Source organism: Trematosphaeria pertusa (genome assembly GCF_010094035.1).
Source record: "Trematosphaeria pertusa strain CBS 122368 unplaced genomic scaffold BU26scaffold_2, whole genome shotgun sequence".
In the NCBI taxonomy this organism is placed as follows: Eukaryota; Fungi; Ascomycota; class Dothideomycetes; order Pleosporales; family Trematosphaeriaceae; genus Trematosphaeria; species Trematosphaeria pertusa.
Window position 1 is genome coordinate 3,510,809 of NW_022987213.1, and position 18,227 is coordinate 3,529,035.

The 18,227-nt window shown below is 54.6% G+C and overlaps 10 protein-coding genes across 10 annotated transcripts; 4 read left to right on the forward strand and 6 right to left on the reverse strand.

Annotated features, from left to right (window-relative positions):
* Positions 1-1,110: 1,110 nt before the first annotated feature.
* Positions 1,111-2,686, reverse strand: BU26DRAFT_600882 (uncharacterized protein). Its single transcript, XM_033835208.1, has 5 exons — positions 2,514-2,686; positions 2,352-2,461; positions 2,196-2,297; positions 1,951-2,148; positions 1,111-1,891 (listed from the first exon to the last, which is right to left on the reverse strand). The coding sequence occupies exons 1-5, from the start codon at positions 2,585-2,587 to the stop codon at positions 1,446-1,448; spliced, it is 930 nt and encodes a 309-aa protein (XP_033690371.1). The 5' UTR covers positions 2,588-2,686; the 3' UTR covers positions 1,111-1,445.
* A 698-nt stretch (positions 2,687-3,384) lies between these two features.
* On the reverse strand, positions 3,385-4,414 carry BU26DRAFT_528090 (uncharacterized protein; the record flags this gene model as incomplete). The annotated part of the gene is made up of 2 exons (XM_033830829.1): positions 3,385-3,833; positions 3,886-4,414. 2 exons carry the CDS (start codon positions 4,412-4,414, stop codon positions 3,385-3,387), a joined length of 978 nt encoding a protein of 325 aa, XP_033690372.1.
* Positions 4,415-5,465: 1,051 nt separating this feature from the next.
* On the forward strand, positions 5,466-6,281 carry BU26DRAFT_600884 (uncharacterized protein; the record flags this gene model as incomplete). The annotated part of the gene is made up of 1 exon (XM_033835209.1): positions 5,466-6,281. The coding sequence occupies one exon, from the start codon at positions 5,466-5,468 to the stop codon at positions 6,279-6,281; it is 816 nt and encodes a 271-aa protein (XP_033690373.1).
* BU26DRAFT_515087 (uncharacterized protein) lies at positions 6,282-6,707 on the reverse strand. Its single transcript, XM_033827982.1, has 2 exons — positions 6,690-6,707; positions 6,282-6,632 (listed from the first exon to the last, which is right to left on the reverse strand). The coding sequence occupies exon 2, from the start codon at positions 6,620-6,622 to the stop codon at positions 6,467-6,469; it is 156 nt and encodes a 51-aa protein (XP_033690374.1). The 5' UTR covers positions 6,623-6,632; positions 6,690-6,707; the 3' UTR covers positions 6,282-6,466.
* Positions 6,708-7,537: 830 nt separating this feature from the next.
* On the reverse strand, positions 7,538-8,368 carry BU26DRAFT_448744 (uncharacterized protein). Its single transcript, XM_033824690.1, has 2 exons — positions 8,193-8,368; positions 7,538-8,142 (listed from the first exon to the last, which is right to left on the reverse strand). The coding sequence occupies exons 1-2, from the start codon at positions 8,288-8,290 to the stop codon at positions 7,809-7,811; spliced, it is 432 nt and encodes a 143-aa protein (XP_033690375.1). The 5' UTR covers positions 8,291-8,368; the 3' UTR covers positions 7,538-7,808.
* A 97-nt stretch (positions 8,369-8,465) lies between these two features.
* On the forward strand, positions 8,466-9,325 carry BU26DRAFT_154717 (uncharacterized protein). The gene has a single exon (XM_033820039.1). It carries the CDS (start codon positions 8,612-8,614, stop codon positions 9,233-9,235), a length of 624 nt encoding a protein of 207 aa, XP_033690376.1. The 5' UTR covers positions 8,466-8,611; the 3' UTR covers positions 9,236-9,325.
* Positions 9,326-10,186: 861 nt separating this feature from the next.
* On the forward strand, positions 10,187-12,341 carry BU26DRAFT_600888 (mevalonate kinase). Its single transcript, XM_033835210.1, has 3 exons — positions 10,187-10,330; positions 10,388-10,620; positions 10,669-12,341. Exons 1-3 carry the CDS (start codon positions 10,285-10,287, stop codon positions 12,070-12,072), a joined length of 1,683 nt encoding a protein of 560 aa, XP_033690377.1. The 5' UTR covers positions 10,187-10,284; the 3' UTR covers positions 12,073-12,341.
* BU26DRAFT_476193 (uncharacterized protein) lies at positions 12,342-13,766 on the reverse strand. Its single transcript, XM_033825562.1, has 3 exons — positions 13,712-13,766; positions 12,594-13,656; positions 12,342-12,543 (listed from the first exon to the last, which is right to left on the reverse strand). The coding sequence occupies exons 1-3, from the start codon at positions 13,732-13,734 to the stop codon at positions 12,517-12,519; spliced, it is 1,113 nt and encodes a 370-aa protein (XP_033690378.1). The 5' UTR covers positions 13,735-13,766; the 3' UTR covers positions 12,342-12,516.
* A 227-nt stretch (positions 13,767-13,993) lies between these two features.
* On the forward strand, positions 13,994-14,933 carry BU26DRAFT_600890 (uncharacterized protein; the record flags this gene model as incomplete). Its single annotated transcript, XM_033835211.1, has 3 exons — positions 13,994-14,236; positions 14,313-14,425; positions 14,480-14,933. The coding sequence occupies 3 exons, from the start codon at positions 13,994-13,996 to the stop codon at positions 14,646-14,648; spliced, it is 525 nt and encodes a 174-aa protein (XP_033690379.1). The 3' UTR covers positions 14,649-14,933.
* An 81-nt stretch (positions 14,934-15,014) lies between these two features.
* BU26DRAFT_154759 (uncharacterized protein) lies at positions 15,015-17,813 on the reverse strand. The gene is made up of 2 exons (XM_033820040.1): positions 17,244-17,813; positions 15,015-17,189 (listed from the first exon to the last, which is right to left on the reverse strand). The coding sequence occupies exons 1-2, from the start codon at positions 17,706-17,708 to the stop codon at positions 15,111-15,113; spliced, it is 2,544 nt and encodes an 847-aa protein (XP_033690380.1). The 5' UTR covers positions 17,709-17,813; the 3' UTR covers positions 15,015-15,110.
* Between the last annotated feature and the right edge of the window lie 414 nt (positions 17,814-18,227).

Below are 18,227 nucleotides of genomic sequence, written 5' to 3' on the forward strand. Positions count from 1 at the left end.
CCGATCGGAAAGGTCGACTGCGACGCGTTAACTGCGAGCGATTGAAATGTGAAGGGCCAATTAGGTGGGATAGGTTCGAGAACGATTGCACTTGGGCCAGCTGAGAGTGCGAGGGCGTTTTATGACGGTACAAGCGAGTGTATGTTGTGGAGGAAAATCCTGAGCTAAACTTACCAGGTTGGCTTGGCGGGCCCCGGATTCCGCGCAGGGAGTTTGATAATGAACTAATGAGTCGGCGTCATCTCTATCTTATAGGATGAAATGCCCTAGGCGAGTGTCTGAAGTAAACACATACTGCTGTTCGTACTGTTTGCTTCCATGTCCTCGGCCTGGCTCCAACGATGGCATGGCCGCTATAGACTCCTCTTGTTCTCTATTGAATGTGTCGAAATAACATATTGAAGCTAGAGAAATTGCATCACAGTTGATGCCCGGGTGTGCTTCAGCCTTCTCCAGACCTGTCCGGTAACTGGCTTGCCAGGTGGAAACGAGAACTCGCTCGCCGGTACGACCGCTAGAATGTGCTTATCCAAGGCTAGCGAGGATGTGTGATTGCGATCGAGCACTTCACAATTGTTCTCCCCATGGCGAACGCTTTATCAGCTGGGAACTTTGTGACCCTCGCGAAGGCGATTGACGCGTCAGGGCGTAGATGGCACGGGCGGGAACGGCAACGAACATCAAAGACTTGCGGTAGCAGTCAGGGTCAGCTATGCTCGGGAGGTTTACACGGTATAATCGAGACGAAGAGTATTGGATCGATGGGCGATGTTCGAGAAGTATTTAACGTTTCACGGACACGTACGGTGTGGGGCCGCGTGCTGAACCTATATATAGAGGGGGGACCGAAGCTTCGCTATGCCAATCTAAGCGTAGTACTTCGCTTGTGCCTGCGGCGCGGTCTCGGATCTTCGAACAAGCGACAAAATGCATTCCAAGAATTGCTGTGCTAGTATGGTGATTCCGAGTAGCAACGGGATCAATATATACTATAGACAGGATTCTTAGCGATGCGCTAGGTGATGAACATGCGCTTCCTAGCGTTAAACTGGTAAACTGTTTGCAATTAGAGGTACGGATCCTGCTGTTGCCCTCACCGCACCTTCCTTCGCCGTGTCGAACAGCCTGGGCAGCCACGCGGTCAAATTTCGGATGCTTCGGGATCGATGACAAGCATCAGCTAGTCTGCAGCTCCGATAGCAATAATAAACTATGCCCAAAGTAGGGTCATTGGATGAGCCTCTCAGCGTCCTCTAATCCAGTCACTCCTTTGATCTATGCGGTGGACCAGGTCCCAGCAGCGCGCGGTCGCCTCACTTTCCAGTTCTCATTTCCCGAGTACTACACATTTGGTGCCTTAGCCCATGTAATAGTTCTTCTCTTGATCCGTTCTATTCCAGCTTGAGCTCTGGCTTCGCCGAATATCGCCGGTACCTGTCCAACCTTTACCTATACACCTTGACGGGCGCCTCATACACCGGCTGCCCCCACTGGTTAACCCCAGGATGACGATAAGAGCTATCAATCTCCACCGCTCCGTGCTGAGGAGGCTGATACGCCGGCGGCGGCATGGGCGAGTGTAGCGGAGCGGGAACTTCGACCGGTCTGGGCGACTTATCCGGCAGCTTCTGGAAGCCGTCGCCGGACATGGGGTATGACTGTGGGTTTGACCCTGCGGCGAGTTTCTTGCGGTAGCGGCGGCGGACGAAGAACCAGACGAGCGCAATGGCGATAATGAGGACGGCGACGCCTGCTGCGGCGCAGGCTATGATGACGGTTTTGGAGGTGCCGCTTGAGCCGGACGCGGGCTTTTCGGTGCTGGCTTCGGCTTCTGCGGTGGATGTAGCTGTTGTCGCTGTTGTCCCTGTTTTTGTGGACCTTGTCTTCGAACCTGCGAAGGTATACTTAGGGCTTGCTCCGTTTGGGGGAGAGAGAATGCTGTCTTCCTACCTGATCCTGCCGTCGCCGTCGGCTGCTCAATGGGAAGCGAGTATGAAGTCGTGCTGGAAAGGTCCTTGATGACGGATGCAGATTCGACGGTGAAGACCTTGGTGTCGTCGTTGCAGCACGTACTCCCATCAGAGTAGCAGCAGTAGCGGTCTTCGCCACAATGAACGAGTTGGTCCCAGGAACTGGAGGAGTAGTCGTCTACCTTTGTTAATTTCGTGGTCGAAGCAGGATGAGGAAGAAATTACCTAGTGTGCCTTTGCAGTGCTGAAAGCAGTTTTCGCTGTTCCATGTCTTGTCGGTGCATGCTCCTCGGAACATGTACCCTGCGGCCTGGGAGTAGCAGAGGCCTGAAAGTCCATGTTAGCGCTCCGCCAAGCGGCTATGATGAAGAAGTCCCGTACCATTTGAAAGACATTGATCTCCCTCGGTCAAGATACAACAAGATGTGAATTCGTCTCCCGAACAAGCCGTATACACATAGTCGTCCGGAAACGTTCCATCAGGATAAAAACTGCCATACGTCAATAACCGCCGGAATTCTGCTCCAGATGCAAGCGACCTACCATGAAGCGTCAACCCTCCAAACCCAGAAACCACCTAACAACGCGCAAGAGAATGACAAGAGTTGGGAGCGCATTATTTCATTAAGTAAAGAGCGACGTGATGATCAAAAGAATGACGAAAGGCGCGCCGGCAAGGAGAGAAGAGAAAAGAAGAGGAAGAGGGGAGACGTCAAAAGTACCCCTCGGGTCTGCATATCTCCCAGGACGACGCCTCAGCGCCAATTCGCTTCCTCACGTTGGTGTACTGCCACTGCCTAGCCATGATTAAATTTGCGCGCCGTACAAAAGGAATTCTCCGCTCACAGGTATCAACACGAGGCTAATCCACGTGGTTGAAGAAAAGGACCGGACGAATCGGAGTGCTTGCAAGTGGAGATAAAGCTATCAAATACGGTAACCGTTGGCGAAATAGGAAATTTGCCAAGGCGAGCATTGCAGAAAGGGTGGTTACGGTTACGGAATACGAAATACGTGCGGCTGGAGAGCGTTCATGTTTGATGGAGCCCCTGCAGGATACGAGAATAAGGCCGGAGACTTTGACGCCGACTGAGAGCGGCGAAAGGAGAGGAAATAATAAAGCATGAGAGGAGACTTAGATTGTTCTGAAGGAAATGTCTATGTATACCTTAACCGTGATCCATCCAGGAGAGCCGAAAGCCTCTGAATCCGACACCGTCCCTGCGAACGCAAGCACATTTGCCTGCGCAGAGCAAAGAAGAAGGTCACCTCCCTTATTATGCAACCGGAATAGTGCTGCGGTTGAACCCCATGCTGGAACGCGTGTCGCAGACTCTGTACCAGTTCCAATCCCATCCTATGCCCGGATCGATCCTACTCGGACAGATCGCACAGCTCGCTTCGGAATCGACACCTAGTCGACCTCGTGCGGCTCGTCTTGCGTGCCGGCGCCATTGCGGTTGACCTCAGCGATGGCCTTCTCCTTGGCCTCCATGTACTGCAGCCGAACGCGGGCGGCCTTCAACTCGGCCTCCGCGACATCCAACTCGGCCTGGAGCTTCTGGACTGCCAACGGCTCATTGGAGTTGTCGATGCTGTGGTGCGAGTAATTGTGAGCTGGGACCGGACGAGGAGAAGCAGTGAACGGTGGAGTGAAAGCTGGAAGTACTGACATCACGCTCGTGGAGTCGTAAGAGCCCTCGCGCTCAGACTTGATGGCGATGCTGGGACGTCGAACGGAAAGGCGGCTGGCGTCCGGAATGCGGCGCTCCGTGGAGTATCGACCCTTGCCAGGGCGACCGCGCTTCTCGGGGCGCTCCCAACCCTCGCTGTCACGACGAAGTCGGGAGGAGGAAGTTCTATCTGAACGATCATTAGTTGCGCATATAAAGTAGTTGGGTATAGTAAAACTAACGCTTGTGGTGCTTGGACTTCTCCTGAACGCGAGCCTCGTACGCCTCGTGGTTGCGACGACGCTTCTTGCCCTTGGGGACCTCCTGCTCGACTAGTTCCTCTAAGTAAGAATCCGTTGAGGAAGGCTCGTCCGAAGCATATTCGTCTTGGGAGTGGTTGTCCTCACTGGCACGATCCGGGTTCACATATTTCGCCTTGAGCTCCTTGATGTCCGCAAGCCTACACCACGGGTGCTTCGGCTCGTGCTTCTCGACTTTGGCCCTCAGGTCGGCTTGGAACTCGGTGAGATTTCCTTCCTTGAGACGTCCGATGGTCATGAGGTCCCGTAGGAACTGGACACCCCAGTTGCGCGGGTCATCCTCGGTCTTGTCCTTGATGTGGTCGCGCCTGTCACAATCCCAAGCACGCATGCGGATGTCCTCGGGGATGATGTCAACGACGTTGTCGACCTTGAAAGCGGTGGCGATTGCTGGAAGCATCGCGAGGACAAGGTCCTTAGTCTCGGAATTGAGGGTTGCGAATCGACCCATGGCGGCTTGGGGTTCGAGATGTCCTTATGTCGGTGTCTGTGCTTGTAAGCTTCTCGTGGATGAGAAATTGGAGGTAAAAGTGGGCGCAGTCAAGGTGCTGTGTCGCACCTGGCATCCTGCCATCAATTTGGGAGCTGCGGCACGAAGAGCGCCGCTTTCCGGAAGAGAAGAGGGCAAGACTTACTGTCAGCAATTGCTGGAAGGAAATGTTCTTGTTCGCGGAAGCAGGGGTGTACTTGGGTGGCGGAAAGAAGTTTCTGCGTGGAGGTACCGGAATTTATATCGCGCGCTGCGAGCCTGCCGAGCTCGGGTTTGCTCACTAGGCTAAGAGAGCGGCGAGGTGGGGTACAAAGATCACGCTTCGAAGAAATGTCTTGAGATCTTGGTGATTTGGGTGACCGGGCAAGGGCGCAGTGGAAATTCCGGAAGGGGGATTATGCAAGCCGGGTATGGTATGGCGAGCTGCTGCGAAGGGTGAGAAAGGAAAGAGAGCAATACAAATTCGGTAGTTTGATAATCCAAAGGAGCGCGGAAGCGTTCTTTAAGAAATATGAGAAGAAGGCCGAGGAGGATTCCTGCTCTTGGTGGAGACTGAACTGGTTGGGGAAACTGCTAGGTGAGAGAAGCGTGACAGGGCTATCGCCTTACCTGAGCACTCGATTCGCATCGTATATCCGTATTGCTCCCTCCCGATCCTCCTCTGTCGTCTGCATACCCTCTGAGGGCATACCACCATAAAGGAACTATATTGCTGAGGCGGCCGCCCCCGTTCGTCTGAACTCAAGACGGGCAGGCGAAAAGGTTCTGCTTCAGGGAAGGAAACATGCTGCTTTATGGACAGCTTTCGCTTCCGGGATGCCTAAGACTCTACAGAAGAATAAGTGACGATAGTGATGTTGCGGCGATGGGGAAGAGGATTTGGAGACGAGACATGACATCGGCACGACCTCCCTTACGAAACCGACGCACGTGGCACGTCTCGCTTCGGCTTGCTGTCAACTCTCCAACCCACAGCCTCTACCCACCTTTCTCCACCCTTCCACCACCAGAGATGGCTCTCAAGCGGGAGCGTTCAGACTCCCCGACCCTTCCTTCGGACATTTACCGTTCATCGTCCGTTAAAGAGAAAGATTCCGTCTTCGTTGCCGCCTTCTCCCCAACTCTTTCCGTAAAAGCACTACAAAGTCTGCCAGAATTCAAAACAGCACATCACCGTATCGCAGCATGGAGAAAGGAGTCGAGACAGAGAACTCTGATGCCAAGAACGGAGAAGATTTATGATTTGGGCCATCACGACGATGGGGAGAAGTGGGCTGGCAGCAGACTGCAGCACGTGCTTGGCGACACCCAAGCCGAGGGTGTGGTGGTAGTCGCGAGATGGTTCGGAGGGGAACTACTCGGCCCGCTGAGATTTACACTGATCGAAAATTGCGCGAAAGAAGCAATCTGGAACTGGAAGGAAGCGGATCAAGCTGCGCAAAAAGAGACAGCAGCCAAGAAGCGGAAATTAGAAGAAGAGAAGGCCCGGAAAGGGTTGGAAGAGAATCTAAGAGAGAGGGATCTAAATATCTTCGTGCTCAGGAAACTGCTCGCAGATAAGAACGCGAAGCTGAACGACTCTGAGCCCGCTCCTCCAACGCCTCAGAAGCCGGTCGACTACGGCAAGATGTCCATGGAAGCATTGCAGAGGGTGGACAAGGCACGTGATGCGACTATTACTTTCATCTTGAAGGAGATCGACAAGGTGGATGAGCAGTTGAAACTCGTTGAAGCATTCGACGACTCTACCCAAGATTCCTGGAAGGACGCAGAAGAGCACCAAAGACCTACAGACAGAGAATCAGAACCCACGAAGGAGGATAGTTGAAGTTAACACGGGAGTTCAGACCGTTACCATCTATGATGCAACTACGACATGTAAACGCTATCGGGAACTAAACCACGGATAGACACGCAAAACACGGGTTCTCATTTCGGCGACACTGTATACTAAAGTAATCGAACGTCATCCACTCCGAAGCATACCCGTGCACAACCGAATGGGCATCGCATCTATGCTGCTGGCGCGTGGACCGGGTCGTTGCCACTAGCCGATATCACCTCGTCCACATTTTTTGCCGCATTCCTCACAGCATCGCCCAGATCGACTCCCTTACCCGGCTCCTCACCGAACATCATCGCCGACATGCCACTCGTATCCGTAATCATCCTATGCAGCCTAGAAACAGTCAGCACCTGTGCCCCTTCAACGACCTGCCATTTCCTTGGGGCTCACATCAAACACCGTCCCACAGCATCCTCCTTCAGCTCCTTCACCTTCCCCTTGTCCATACTCGCAACCGGCTCATTTGGAATGCTGTCCCTCGTCGCGGGAGTATACGGCGGCGGATACCCCTGCAGAATAGACTCGATGGTCGCGTTGGTGCGCCGCGCAAAGTCCCACATGAAATATATTTTGCCTTTGCCTTGAGCTTGCTGGACGGCGAAGGAGGGGTGCGCTTCGAAGGCTGCGATGAGCTGGCCGTTGGCGGCGCGGATTTCGGGGAGGCGCGATGTTGCGCCTGGGGGAATGGGGAGAGACATAGTGTATGTGTATGGGCAGGTGTGGCTTTGGCGTGGGAATGGATATGAAGATGGACGAGGAGCGGAGGAGAACGTGGGGTGGCAGGTGGAGATAATGCATCATGCAGGTCCGTGCGAGACAGTGATATGCGATTTCCTCATACGAGCATGACGTAGCAGCGCTGCGGCTTCTCGCATTCTCATCCTGGAGAGAACTCAATTGAGGTACTACGGTGGTATATGTGTTTCAGATTTGCTGTGATTGTCGAATCAGGAGACCCGGGGAATCGCTTCCACATGCCCGAAACTCAAAACGGGGGTTGGCACGTAGAATGAAGCTGGCGTTGCATTGCTTGATGCATGACTGGCGTGATTGATGAACTGTTGGGCTTCAACAAGAATATCGCCTTGCAGGGCTGCACGCTAGGACGCGGCATCACGTGTGCGCAGTAGAACCTCCAGGGCTTGAAAGGTGAATGGATCCCTGGAGCTCGGGCGGCTTATGGTCGGAGGAAAGTGGCTCGATGGTCGCGCATGAATAGGGGAATATTGCATCTTGCTGATTATACAGGGAGATTCGATCATTGTATGCTTTGACGGTACAATAGAGATACATATGTCTTACAGCGGTAGCCCTACAACTCATCTTTAACCATCCAACATGCGGAACTCTCCTCTGGATGACAAACGCTGCAGAGTCCATGCCGTGCGGCCAACCATATCCCAATCTACTGACTTAGTCTCTCCAAACCCATTGTATCCGCCACCGCGTATGCACAGTCGCTCCCTCTTCGGACATCCTCGCGCCGACCACCTTCACGTAACCCAATGCTTAATGGCTCAGATTCCACCTGCCCTTCTTCAACCTCCTCATGATGAGCTTCCTCCCCTTCTTCGTCCTTATCCTGCTCAAGAAACCATGCCTCCTCTTCCGTACAAGATGACTTGGGTTATACGTGTCGCGCGGACCGCATCTGATCTGGATCGAGCCCAAAGCTGGATGTGACGATATCTTGGAGACGAGGTCAAGCGCATCCGCTGAGGGGATTGCGGGCGCGGTCGCTGAGCCCGGGGTAGGCAGGGCAGATGGCGTGGACGAGACTGGCAAGACGGGTCGTCGTGGGGCTAGGAGAGATATTGACCGCATTGGAGGGGGAAGCGATGAACTATGCAATTGTCAATTGAGAGCCCGATCAGCTGAGTTTGATATATGTACCATTGCGGTGATGCTATCCGTCCAACTGATGGTCTAACGAGTGTCCTTGCACTCGCGGACGGTCGCGCCACAACCCTTAAGCAACGAAAGGCATTCATGATGCCAATTCGGGTTAATTGCCACCTGAAAAGGGGTGGAGTCGCGAGAAGTGCAGCAATGAGTGTGATGGTTAGAACAACATCGGAGGTAGCTCGTCGGCGGAAAATCCGTGGTTGCGGTCCGTGCGCAAAAAGTTCGGCTTCGAAAATCCGTCAACTTCGTTTCTACGTTACCTCACGACCATCTCACGACCGCGCCAAAACTCTAATTGCCGGCTTTCGGCGCATATACGAGAAGAGATCTCATTATACGTACGACCCTATCTCACAATTGGACCCCGACCACCTCAAAGTCTATTTCTTTCCTTCCACCATCGCAAAATGCACGCCGAAACGCTCCCGCCGTACCGGCACGTCTCCTCGCGGCCAATCACGCTCGCCGGTGCCTCAAATATGCTCTCTACATATCTCACGAACTCGGAATCGCACCCACACCTGCACCCTGATGCGCTCATAACGCCTAGCGGGGTCAATTTCAGTTCACATGGCGGTTTCAAGGGCGGCGTAGTCATGCACAACTTGCGGCGAGTCGCGGCAGGACTACGAGGCGAATATCTGGAACCGGAGGGGACACCTGAGCCAGAAGATCAGGAACAGGGCAACGCTAGCGGAGCAAACGGGAAGACCAAGCAACGCAAGAGGAGAGACGCAGAACCCGGGGCCAGCGATGGAGAGGAATGGCAGAACATGTCTGAGTGGGAGAGGGAAGAGGGGGAAGTCGAGGTTGGCGAGGTCGGAGATCGAACTAATGTCGTGCAAGAGGGTGGGGAGGCGCCGGAGATTGAGGACACCGGTAGGACAGAAGTAGACAAGGGCAGCAAGAAGAAGAGGAAGAAGAACGGAGAGGAAAAGCTGGATAAGAACGCGAGGAAGAAGGCAAAAAAGCAGAGAAATAAGGAGCGTAAGGCTCAGAAGGAGAAGGAGAGAGCCAAGGGGTCGGATTAGAGGTGTCTCGAAACCATTGATGCACCACACCACGATTCGGGGACGTCTCCCGTCAGAGGCTCACCTTCGGTCACGTCTCGAAATCTGCGCGCTTTACTATGAGGGGCTTGGAGGGCGTACGGCTATCTTAGTGGGGCAAAATCGTCGTAATAAACCCACGGCAACGCTTCTACCGTGCCATGCGCATCGACTCGGCCATAAGCTTCTATACTGTCCATCGCCGAGCGGTTACCGAACTTGTACCCAAAAACACGGCCTGCTTCGAATATGCGACCGAACCGCCTTCAACGATAAGAGTCGAACTTCGAGCATTTCGAGTTAGTGTGGCTGAGCGTCGAACACTGCACACGCGTCTACGGCGATCACAGGGTTGGGGGCTAGTTTCAAGAATAGCGGGCTCGCGGTGTACAATAGGTTACACAGCAGAAACATTGAGGCGTCATGCAGACGACGGCGAGGGTGCTGAATGCCTACAGCTCACAGAACGCACATCAGCTCGCCACAACTCCCGAAAGCCTGTCATCTTCTAGGCTGAGAAATGAGTTGAGAGTTTGGCGGTCGACGCAGGTTATGGTTTGGCAGCTCTCTGTGGCGGAATGATTTGGAGGGCCAGGCTTTTTCCGGCCAATTTTGCAAACCGGGCCGCCGTTATGAAAGACCGTTGGGGTGGAAAAGCTTAGCCACCGACAGAAAGGGGCGCAGCTTGTTATTGTTGCGCCAGTCTCGATCAAATTAATTTGTTTCAAACACTCACATCGAGTCGAAGTCCGACGATGGTGCAGAGTGATGTATTTGTTTGAGTGAATGTCTTGGTAACTGGCAGGCCGCCATAGGGCGCTTTCTAGAAAACCAGGGTTGTGGGCTGCCGTTCCTGCAGCTGGGGCTGGGCGTGGCAGGCGGTGATCAAGGCACTAGTTCCGCGCCATTCGGAATTTAGCAGACCATCGCAAGGCCGTCATTTGGGGACGAGCGAGCACAGCACACCTCCTGACGACGCTCTCTCCACACAGCCAGCCTCTGTGTCTGCCCAGCTCTTATCGGCGACCGACATGGCGGCTAACGGCAGCGTGCGCAGGAAGCTGCATGATGCGTCTGGTAAGCCCTGCATCTCGCCCCTCCTCCCGCTTGCACTTATCTGACCTCGACCCAAAGCAAGTCTGAAGCCGCACACCACCACGTCGCATGGTACTCAGACTCCTGAACAATCGCCCATAGACAGCATGCCTGCGCAATTGCTCCCAAACATGCCAGCGAATGGCACCTCGCACACGAACGGCGCGCCGCCTATGCTGCGCAAGCAGTCCTCGCCCATGATGCCACCCTTCATGGTCTCCGCCCCAGGGAAGGTTATCGTGTATGGAGAGCACGCTGTGGTGCACGGCAAGGTAGGATACGGAATGCACACTGTCTATCTGCAGACTAACAAGTGCTAGCCCGCAATTGCCGCCGCCATCTCCCTCCGATCGTACCTCCTCGTCTCCTTCCTCTCCAAGTCGCATCGCACCGTCACCGTACGCTTCCCAGATATAGAGTTGGAACACACATGGGATATCGACGAGTTACCGTGGGGCGCCTTCTCTGCGCCGGGCAAGAAGAAGTACTACTACGATCTGGTGACATCCCTCGACCCAGATCTCCTCGCCACCATACAACCGTTCATCGAGGAGGTTTCTCCCAAGGTCCCCGAATCGATACGCAAGATACACCACTCGTCCGCCTGCTCGTTCCTATACCTCTTCCTGTCGTTAGCGTCACGGAAGACACCACCGTGCGTGTATACCCTACGCTCGACAATCCCCTTGAGAGCCGGACTCGGTAGCAGCGCAAGTATCTCAGTCTGCTTGAGTGCTGCGCTGCTGCTACAGATACGCGCATTGAGCGGCCCACACCAGGATCAGCCGCCCAAGGAGTGCGAGCTCCAAATCGAACGAATCAACCGCTGGGCATTCGTAGGCGAAATGTGCATACATGGCGACCCCTCTGGCGTCGATAACACTGTCGCCTCGGGAGGCAAAGCCGTCCTCTTCCAGCGAACAGCCGGTCCGCCGCGAGTCATCCCGCTCCACAGCTTCCCCGAGCTCCCCCTCCTCCTCGTAAACACACGCCAATCTCGCAGCACCTCCGTCGAAGTCGCCAAAGTCTCCACCCTCAAAACGAACCATCCCGCCCTCACCGAGAACATCCTCGATGCAATCGGTCTCGTCACTGAATCCGCATACAAACTCCTCACATCTCCCGACTTCGATCCGACCTCCCACACCGCATTAAAACATCTCGGTGACCTGATAACGATAAATCATGGCCTTCTTGTTTCGCTGGGTGTTTCGCACCCCAAACTCGAACGCATCCGCGAACTCATCGACCACACCGGCATCGGCTGGACAAAGCTCACGGGCGCCGGAGGCGGCGGCTGCGCCATCACGATCCTCAAACCGCAACCCCCCTCTCTCCACAACGGCAACGGCGCCCATCACCATGACTCCTCCGACTCCTCCGACTCCGAAACCGAATCTCGCTGCGCCGCATCTATAATCTCCTCCGGCACGAAGCTCAAGCACAAGATCCTCGACAGCCTTGAAGTTAAGCTCGAAAACGAGGGATTTGAGAAGTTCGAGACGACACTAGCGGGTGATGGAGTGGGTGTGCTCTGGCCCGCGGTCCTGCATAATGGGAATGAGGAGGAAGGAGGCGAGGAGATTGACCAAGACAAGTTTCTGAGGGCTGAGGGCACGGAGGGGATTGAGAGGTTGGTTGGCGTGGCGAGTGCGCGGGCAAGGAAGGTGGAGAGGGACGTTAGGGAGGGTTGGAAGTTTTGGCGGCCGTGGGAGACGGCCTAGTAAAGCCAACTGCCTTGGGTGAGGTATGGTAATTGTGGTAATGTTTCGTTCTTGTGGGACCTTTAGGTTTGCTTCGTTTCAAAAGCGCTTTTCTTCGTATACTGCTTCGCTGGGATTTGTACGATATTGGAGGGGTTTGAAAAGATCTGGGACGCGAGTCTTTCTGCGTTTTGAAGAGGGACGACAACGGCTCGGGCGGGTCTTGGGTTGTAGATAGTCTAGGAATTCCGACTATATGAGAATAAGCTAATAGAGTAATAATGCACTATCAAGTACTTGAACGTGCGATCTAATTTATATTATCGAGCGTCTTCGCCATGTCAATTATGTACTCTTCGTACAGGTAACAGACAAGTTCGTGCTCAATCTAGGTCTATAATAGAACTCTAAATGAAGTGATATAAACGCCTCGCTATGCATTTAAAACCGCGAGCGCACAGCGCGCTAGGAAGGGGTCTTGATCATGAAAATCTGGAATACATTAGCACTGGTGTCTATGGTGGGAGTAACAATAGACGTACCTCTTTCAGGGCTTGCGGATCTATACTCGCCATCTTCTTCTGGCGAATGAATCTTTGCCTCACTGCGTGCCGTCCACAAGCGGTGAAAGAAAGCCCAGAAACGGAAGTCAAAGGGGTCGACGTGCCGGTGGTAGGCACTGAGCTCGTGGGCGTCGAGGTAACCGTCGTGCTATCTTCTTCGCTCTCGGAACTGGGAGCATCGACTGTGGGATTCGATCGTGCGGCTTCTTTTGCAGCTTTCTTCAGCGCTCTCTTGAGCTTCTTTTCTTCTTTCCGGGCGCGTTTCTCGGCTTTCTGGCGGGCTTTGTCCGAGAGTGGTTCGTCTGGTATTGGAGCGGGGGAGTCGGTGGTGGAAGTGGTTGAGGAGGGATCCGAGGACGATTTCTTCGACTTCTTGTCTTTCTTTTCCTTCCTCTCCTTTTTTGGTTTTGACTCGAAGGCCTCTTCAGCTGTCGCAGTCCTAGCAGCTTCCTCGCGGAGGTTCATGCTCTTCTTCTTCCGCTTGAGCTTCGGCTGCTCCTCTTTCACCTCTTCCTTGATCTCCTCTTCCTCGCTCGATCGCTTCCTCTTCTTCGACTTCTTCTCCTTCACATCACTTTCCGATGATTCCAGTTCTGACTTCATCTCCACCTTAACCTCCTCCCCCCTCTTTATACCCCTCTCAATCCTATCCCCAACCAAAAAGCCCCCACTAACAAAGTTCATAAACCCAAACTTCCGATACACATACGCCCTCTGCTGCACCTTCTCCCTCCTCTCCTCCTCTTTCTTGACCTCCTCTTCCTTCCCATTCAGCCTCCCCAGCACGCTCTCCAGCCCCGCGAGTCCAAAGTTCTCAGCTCGCTCGCTGCCGCGCTTAGCTCCGAGCCCCAGGTTATCGTCCTTGAGAAGGACGCGGATGTGCGAGTGCGAGGCGGCGGTGTAGTGCGCGGAATGGGCGGCATCTTGTGCGCCGAGGGATGCGCCGGGCTTCCAGCCTTGCTGGGTGAGAATGCGGTGCCCGAAGCGGGTGGTGTTGTTGGCCCAGGTGGTGTTTTGCGGGTCGTTGCCAATGCGGCTACGACTGGAGGATGGGTTAGCAATCTCGAAGTGTATCTGATGACGGCGGATTGGTATACTTCTTGGGCGCCGCGAGACCCATGGTGACGAGCAAGCTCTTGGATTGGAAGAATGCTGGAGGTGGATGATTCGGAGTCGAGAGGCCAAAATTTTGGTGGCATGCGCATGGGCCACCGAAATCTTGGCGGCATTGTGGGGGAAGGAACGCACCTCACTGTCGCAACTACTTCTCTCTCACAAACGCTCGTCTGCCTTTAGATGTCAGAGGCGAGCAATTGATCGCGAAATAATCGTCCGACTAACTCTCAGCACTAATCCTTTAATTCACCGCAACAGCAGCCATGGCCCCGCCGCATGCAACCAGGAAACCCAGCAACAGCACCTCACGGGTCAGCACGCGCGGCGGTCACTGCGAATCCCGCAGGCGCATCGCCGAGCAAGTCGAAGACGAAATGGACGAGGCCAACGAGGAAGCCGAAGAGATGGACATCGACGAGGTGGAAGCCGAAGCAGTCGAGCCAGAAGACTCGCAGGGTGCAGGGGACAGCAAGCTGCAGCAATTGATGGTCGATATGGTCGATGCTGTATGTTGTTGAAAAAGATGCACAGCCAGCATGCCATGGAATGAAGACATACATGGCACTGTCTAACTTTGAATAGCAACGCAGACGCCATCAAGTCCGCAAACAGGGCGTCTACAAGTCGTACACCAGATGCCACACCGACGCACAAGAAGCTATCACCTCGCTGTTCGACGAGCATGAGAAGAAAGCGTAAGTACTCATCCCCCTTTATCATACCTATCAGGCAAGCTAATTTGGCTGCAGTGCACAAGCTTACGACGCCCAAATCTCCCGCCTCCAGTCGCTCCTCAAACAGAAAGCCGCGATCGAAGCCGCCATGTCCGAGAAGCTCGTCAATCTGCGAAAGGACTACATACAACAGTCCAAGGCCCTAGAGAAAGTCGTCGAGTACCGCATCAGGGAGCTGCGCTGAAGAGGCACTCAGCCATAGGCAGCATGTCTCAACATGCAATGGAAAGCTGGCGGGGTATTCAGATACCCAAATGTGACCGTGGTCGGGCTGTATGTGTATGATTGAATGCATGCATGGAAGGTGAGATGCCGAGGGATGAATCTTGTGGGATATTAAGATACTGGCACAGGCTTCGAAAGGAGTCTGTGCAATTCGTTCGAAGCTGGCTTTATTCCCCAAACTAGGTATCATACTCTGGAACGCGTACTTTTCCCTTGCGTATAATGGCATTCATCGAATGCTCGTCAGGCCCTTCAACGTCTCCTTACAGTGCCATCATGCTGAACCATCTAACTCCAAATCATTACAATAGAACGTTAACATGGATGTCATGATATCCCAGCCTCTAGTCGCGACGCCACCTGTCGATCCATCACCCAAACAAAGAAAAAGGTGTCGTCCGCCATGCGGCCGCCCCTAATGTCACCTCTCGTACACAGGCAAAGCCTCACTGGTTCTCCTGCCGCTCTGCTGTCTACTGGTACCTGGTCGTACTGCGTCAACGAGACCTTCATCGTCCTCGTCCAAGACGGGTGCCGAAGGAGCTAATGCCATGTTCTGCACGGCTGACGTGGGCGGCACAGAAGGACCTTGTGATGGATGGTCTTCCGTGTCATCGCCACCCGGCGGCGCACTTGTCTCCATCTCCAACCTTCGCCTCTGTAGTTCTTGCTTGTCGTCTGTGGGCTGGACGTGCGATGACGAGGAGGGAAAGTAGTCTGGCGCAGGAGCGGACGAATGCGTAGGCAACGCTGGACGAGGCCTTGATCTGCTTCGCTCGCCGCCGTTGTGGGCGGGTGATTGCCGTGGGTTTGCATTGATGGTCGCCGAGGAGCCGGTAGTGGTAGTCCGCGTGTCGTCGTCGGTCGTGCGTCGCTGTAATGATCGCGCTCTTTCTGGGTGCGAGAAAGATGCTGTTGCTGTCGTGTGGAAAGGCGGTGGGGGGTGTGATGCTGAAGATGAAGGGCCGGACGCGAAATAAGTAGGATTTGGGTCGTCGTCTTCCGGCAAGATCGGTGCGGAAGGAGGTATGCCCTGGGGCGCTTCAAGGGGTGGCGAGTGTCCGGCGTCGCCAGGAGGCTGTGATGGTAGCAAACGCGCTTCCGCTCTTCTCATTCGTTCCTTTTCTGATAATCCTTCTTCATTCTCCTGTTCCGGCGGTGGAACGAACGGAGGATGTGAAGCGTTACCATCGTGATAATCCGGAGCGTCATAGTATGCGTTATCATAGCCGTATTGGTCATAATATTGGCCGTCCTGGTCATAGTCGAGATATCCCTGATCATGTTGTTCCGATCCGTAGACGTCGTTGTTGGACGATAGCGGGACCTCGTGGACGCCAAGCTGGGCGTCGAGACTCGGTTCTTCAGGTTGTCTTCGCTTGCCGTTCCTTTCACTGTCCTTAGTACCAATGACGACTTCGAATAGGCATGAGACGACGCCTTTCTCGCGCCGTATGGCATCTGTATCCGCAAACGTCCCTCCCCATGTTGAGAACATGCTGCCCGCGGAATCCTCTGCCCGACCCATGCCCGGGGCGCTTCCGTATCCCGTGGGGACAGTAACTAGCCCAGAATTGGGGAACATACGATCCAGACCGGAGAGCTTGCCCTGTATGTCCACAACAACTTCGACAAAGTACTTGAAGCTGATCATAGCTCCCGGAACATTCGATATAGTAGGAAAAGCTTCATCAGGCACCCGTACGGCGCACTTCATGTCTGCGGTCAGAGTCCTCGGATCAACAAACAGTGGTGCGAAAGACTGGGAAAGATCCTTCCGGAAGAGGTGACTGGACCCTGCTGAGGAGAGAGACAGTCCACCGAGGCCTGTCCTGGACTTGGGGTAGTAGTCCTCCGACTTCGTCTTGTCACCTTTGCTATTCGGAACAACGGGTAAGGCGGGATGCATATCTACCCTGGCTTGCCGATAGAGTGTGATGATGATTCCCTTCAAGCTCCGCACGTGCTTCGTATGCTGGACTGAAATCCGTACCGGTATCTGGTCGCCTCGCAGGAAACCGCCCTTGGCCACCTCAATAGTCGCCGTTATGGTCTTTCCTTTCAACGTCGTTCGGCTACTGTGCAAGGAAGTGCTCTCCATGGCTGTATGGACAGAGCGAATGCCGTATTCGGTTCCGGAAGCATTACCGCTGCTAATGTGACTTTCAAAGCTGGTATCGCTTGGAGCGGGACTGCCGGGGCCATCGCTCTCTTCAGTGACGCTGTTTAGCTCCGACACTCGTCCATTGCGCGTCGGCTCTTGGTTCTCGGATGCCTGCTGGCCCGCGTCTGGAGCTTGAGGCCGCTTACGTGGAGCCTTCGCGCGTGCTCTCCGGGAGATGGGCTCGAGGGAGATGACTCTAGGCTTGGGATCAGGTACAGGAGCGACGTCGATTACATCCATAAGATGGACTTTTGTGTCGCATGATGCAGTCGGTGAGATAGTCGTTGGTCGCGTCAATGTAGACGTCAACATGTAAGAAATGGTACCACGCTCGAACTAGCACTTGCTGTCAGCCAAATGTTGTGGGCCAACTGGCATCAACCGACTTACGTCTATACTGCTAGGTAGACCTTTCGAGGGGAACTCCAGCTCGAAATTGAAGTGGTATACGCCTTCTCCCAGTCTGCCTTCCCCGCAGAGTACTACCTCGTCCTCGAACAGCGAAACAAATCCATTGCCGAAGTAGCTCCCAGACTTCTTGCCCTTGCCAGACCCGACGGTTGCACTGTAGTTCTTGTACGCATCTCCCGGCGAATTGGGATTCTTGAAGACCTGTGCATATCCATGCAGTGATATGACCAGGTGTGTTATCCTCAGCGGCTTGAGGACCTTTATTACCACGCTTCCGCTGATGACGTCCCCGGGCGCGTACTGGCGATGCGGATCGTCGGGCTGGATGTAGAAGTCGGTGAAGTTGCGGGTCTTGGACTGTAGGGGCGATCGGAGTCTCGACAGGAGCGACTTGCTGGACGAGGAGGACGAGGTAACGGTACCGCGCGCCGAACTGGAAGTCATGCTCTGTGTCCCGCAAACATCATGCGGCTATCCGCGCCTAGTCTCCGGAGGGGACCCCACGTACGCCAAAGGCTGGGGTGAGCGAAGTCGTTCGTATATCTAGGAGCCTAGCAAGAGCAGCGCAAAGCCCGAGTTTGTACGAAGAAGTACAGCTTGGGTAGGGGTCGGTCGTCGCGCTGCCAGCTGGACAGACGGCAGACGCGGGGCCTAATGCGGAAGAGGCGCGCCCTGGTCGATTTCGGGGGTGCAGGTGGAAACGGTGCGGGATATTTGCGCTGCGATAGGACGGCTTGCCGTGGTGGACAGCCCTATGGTGGTGTTGGGCCAGCAAAAGCTGGATGTTTGATGCGCTGCGAGGGGCCCGTTGAGCGTGACGCGCAACCGTCTCAGGTCGGCTAGGGGCTGCGCCGAAGGAAACAGCCAGCGACCACGCACAAAATCTGAATTGCGCAAAGACACAGTCAGCATTGCGAGGCACCGTCGAGGTGATTGAGGGGATCCCGCATCGGACCCACGCGG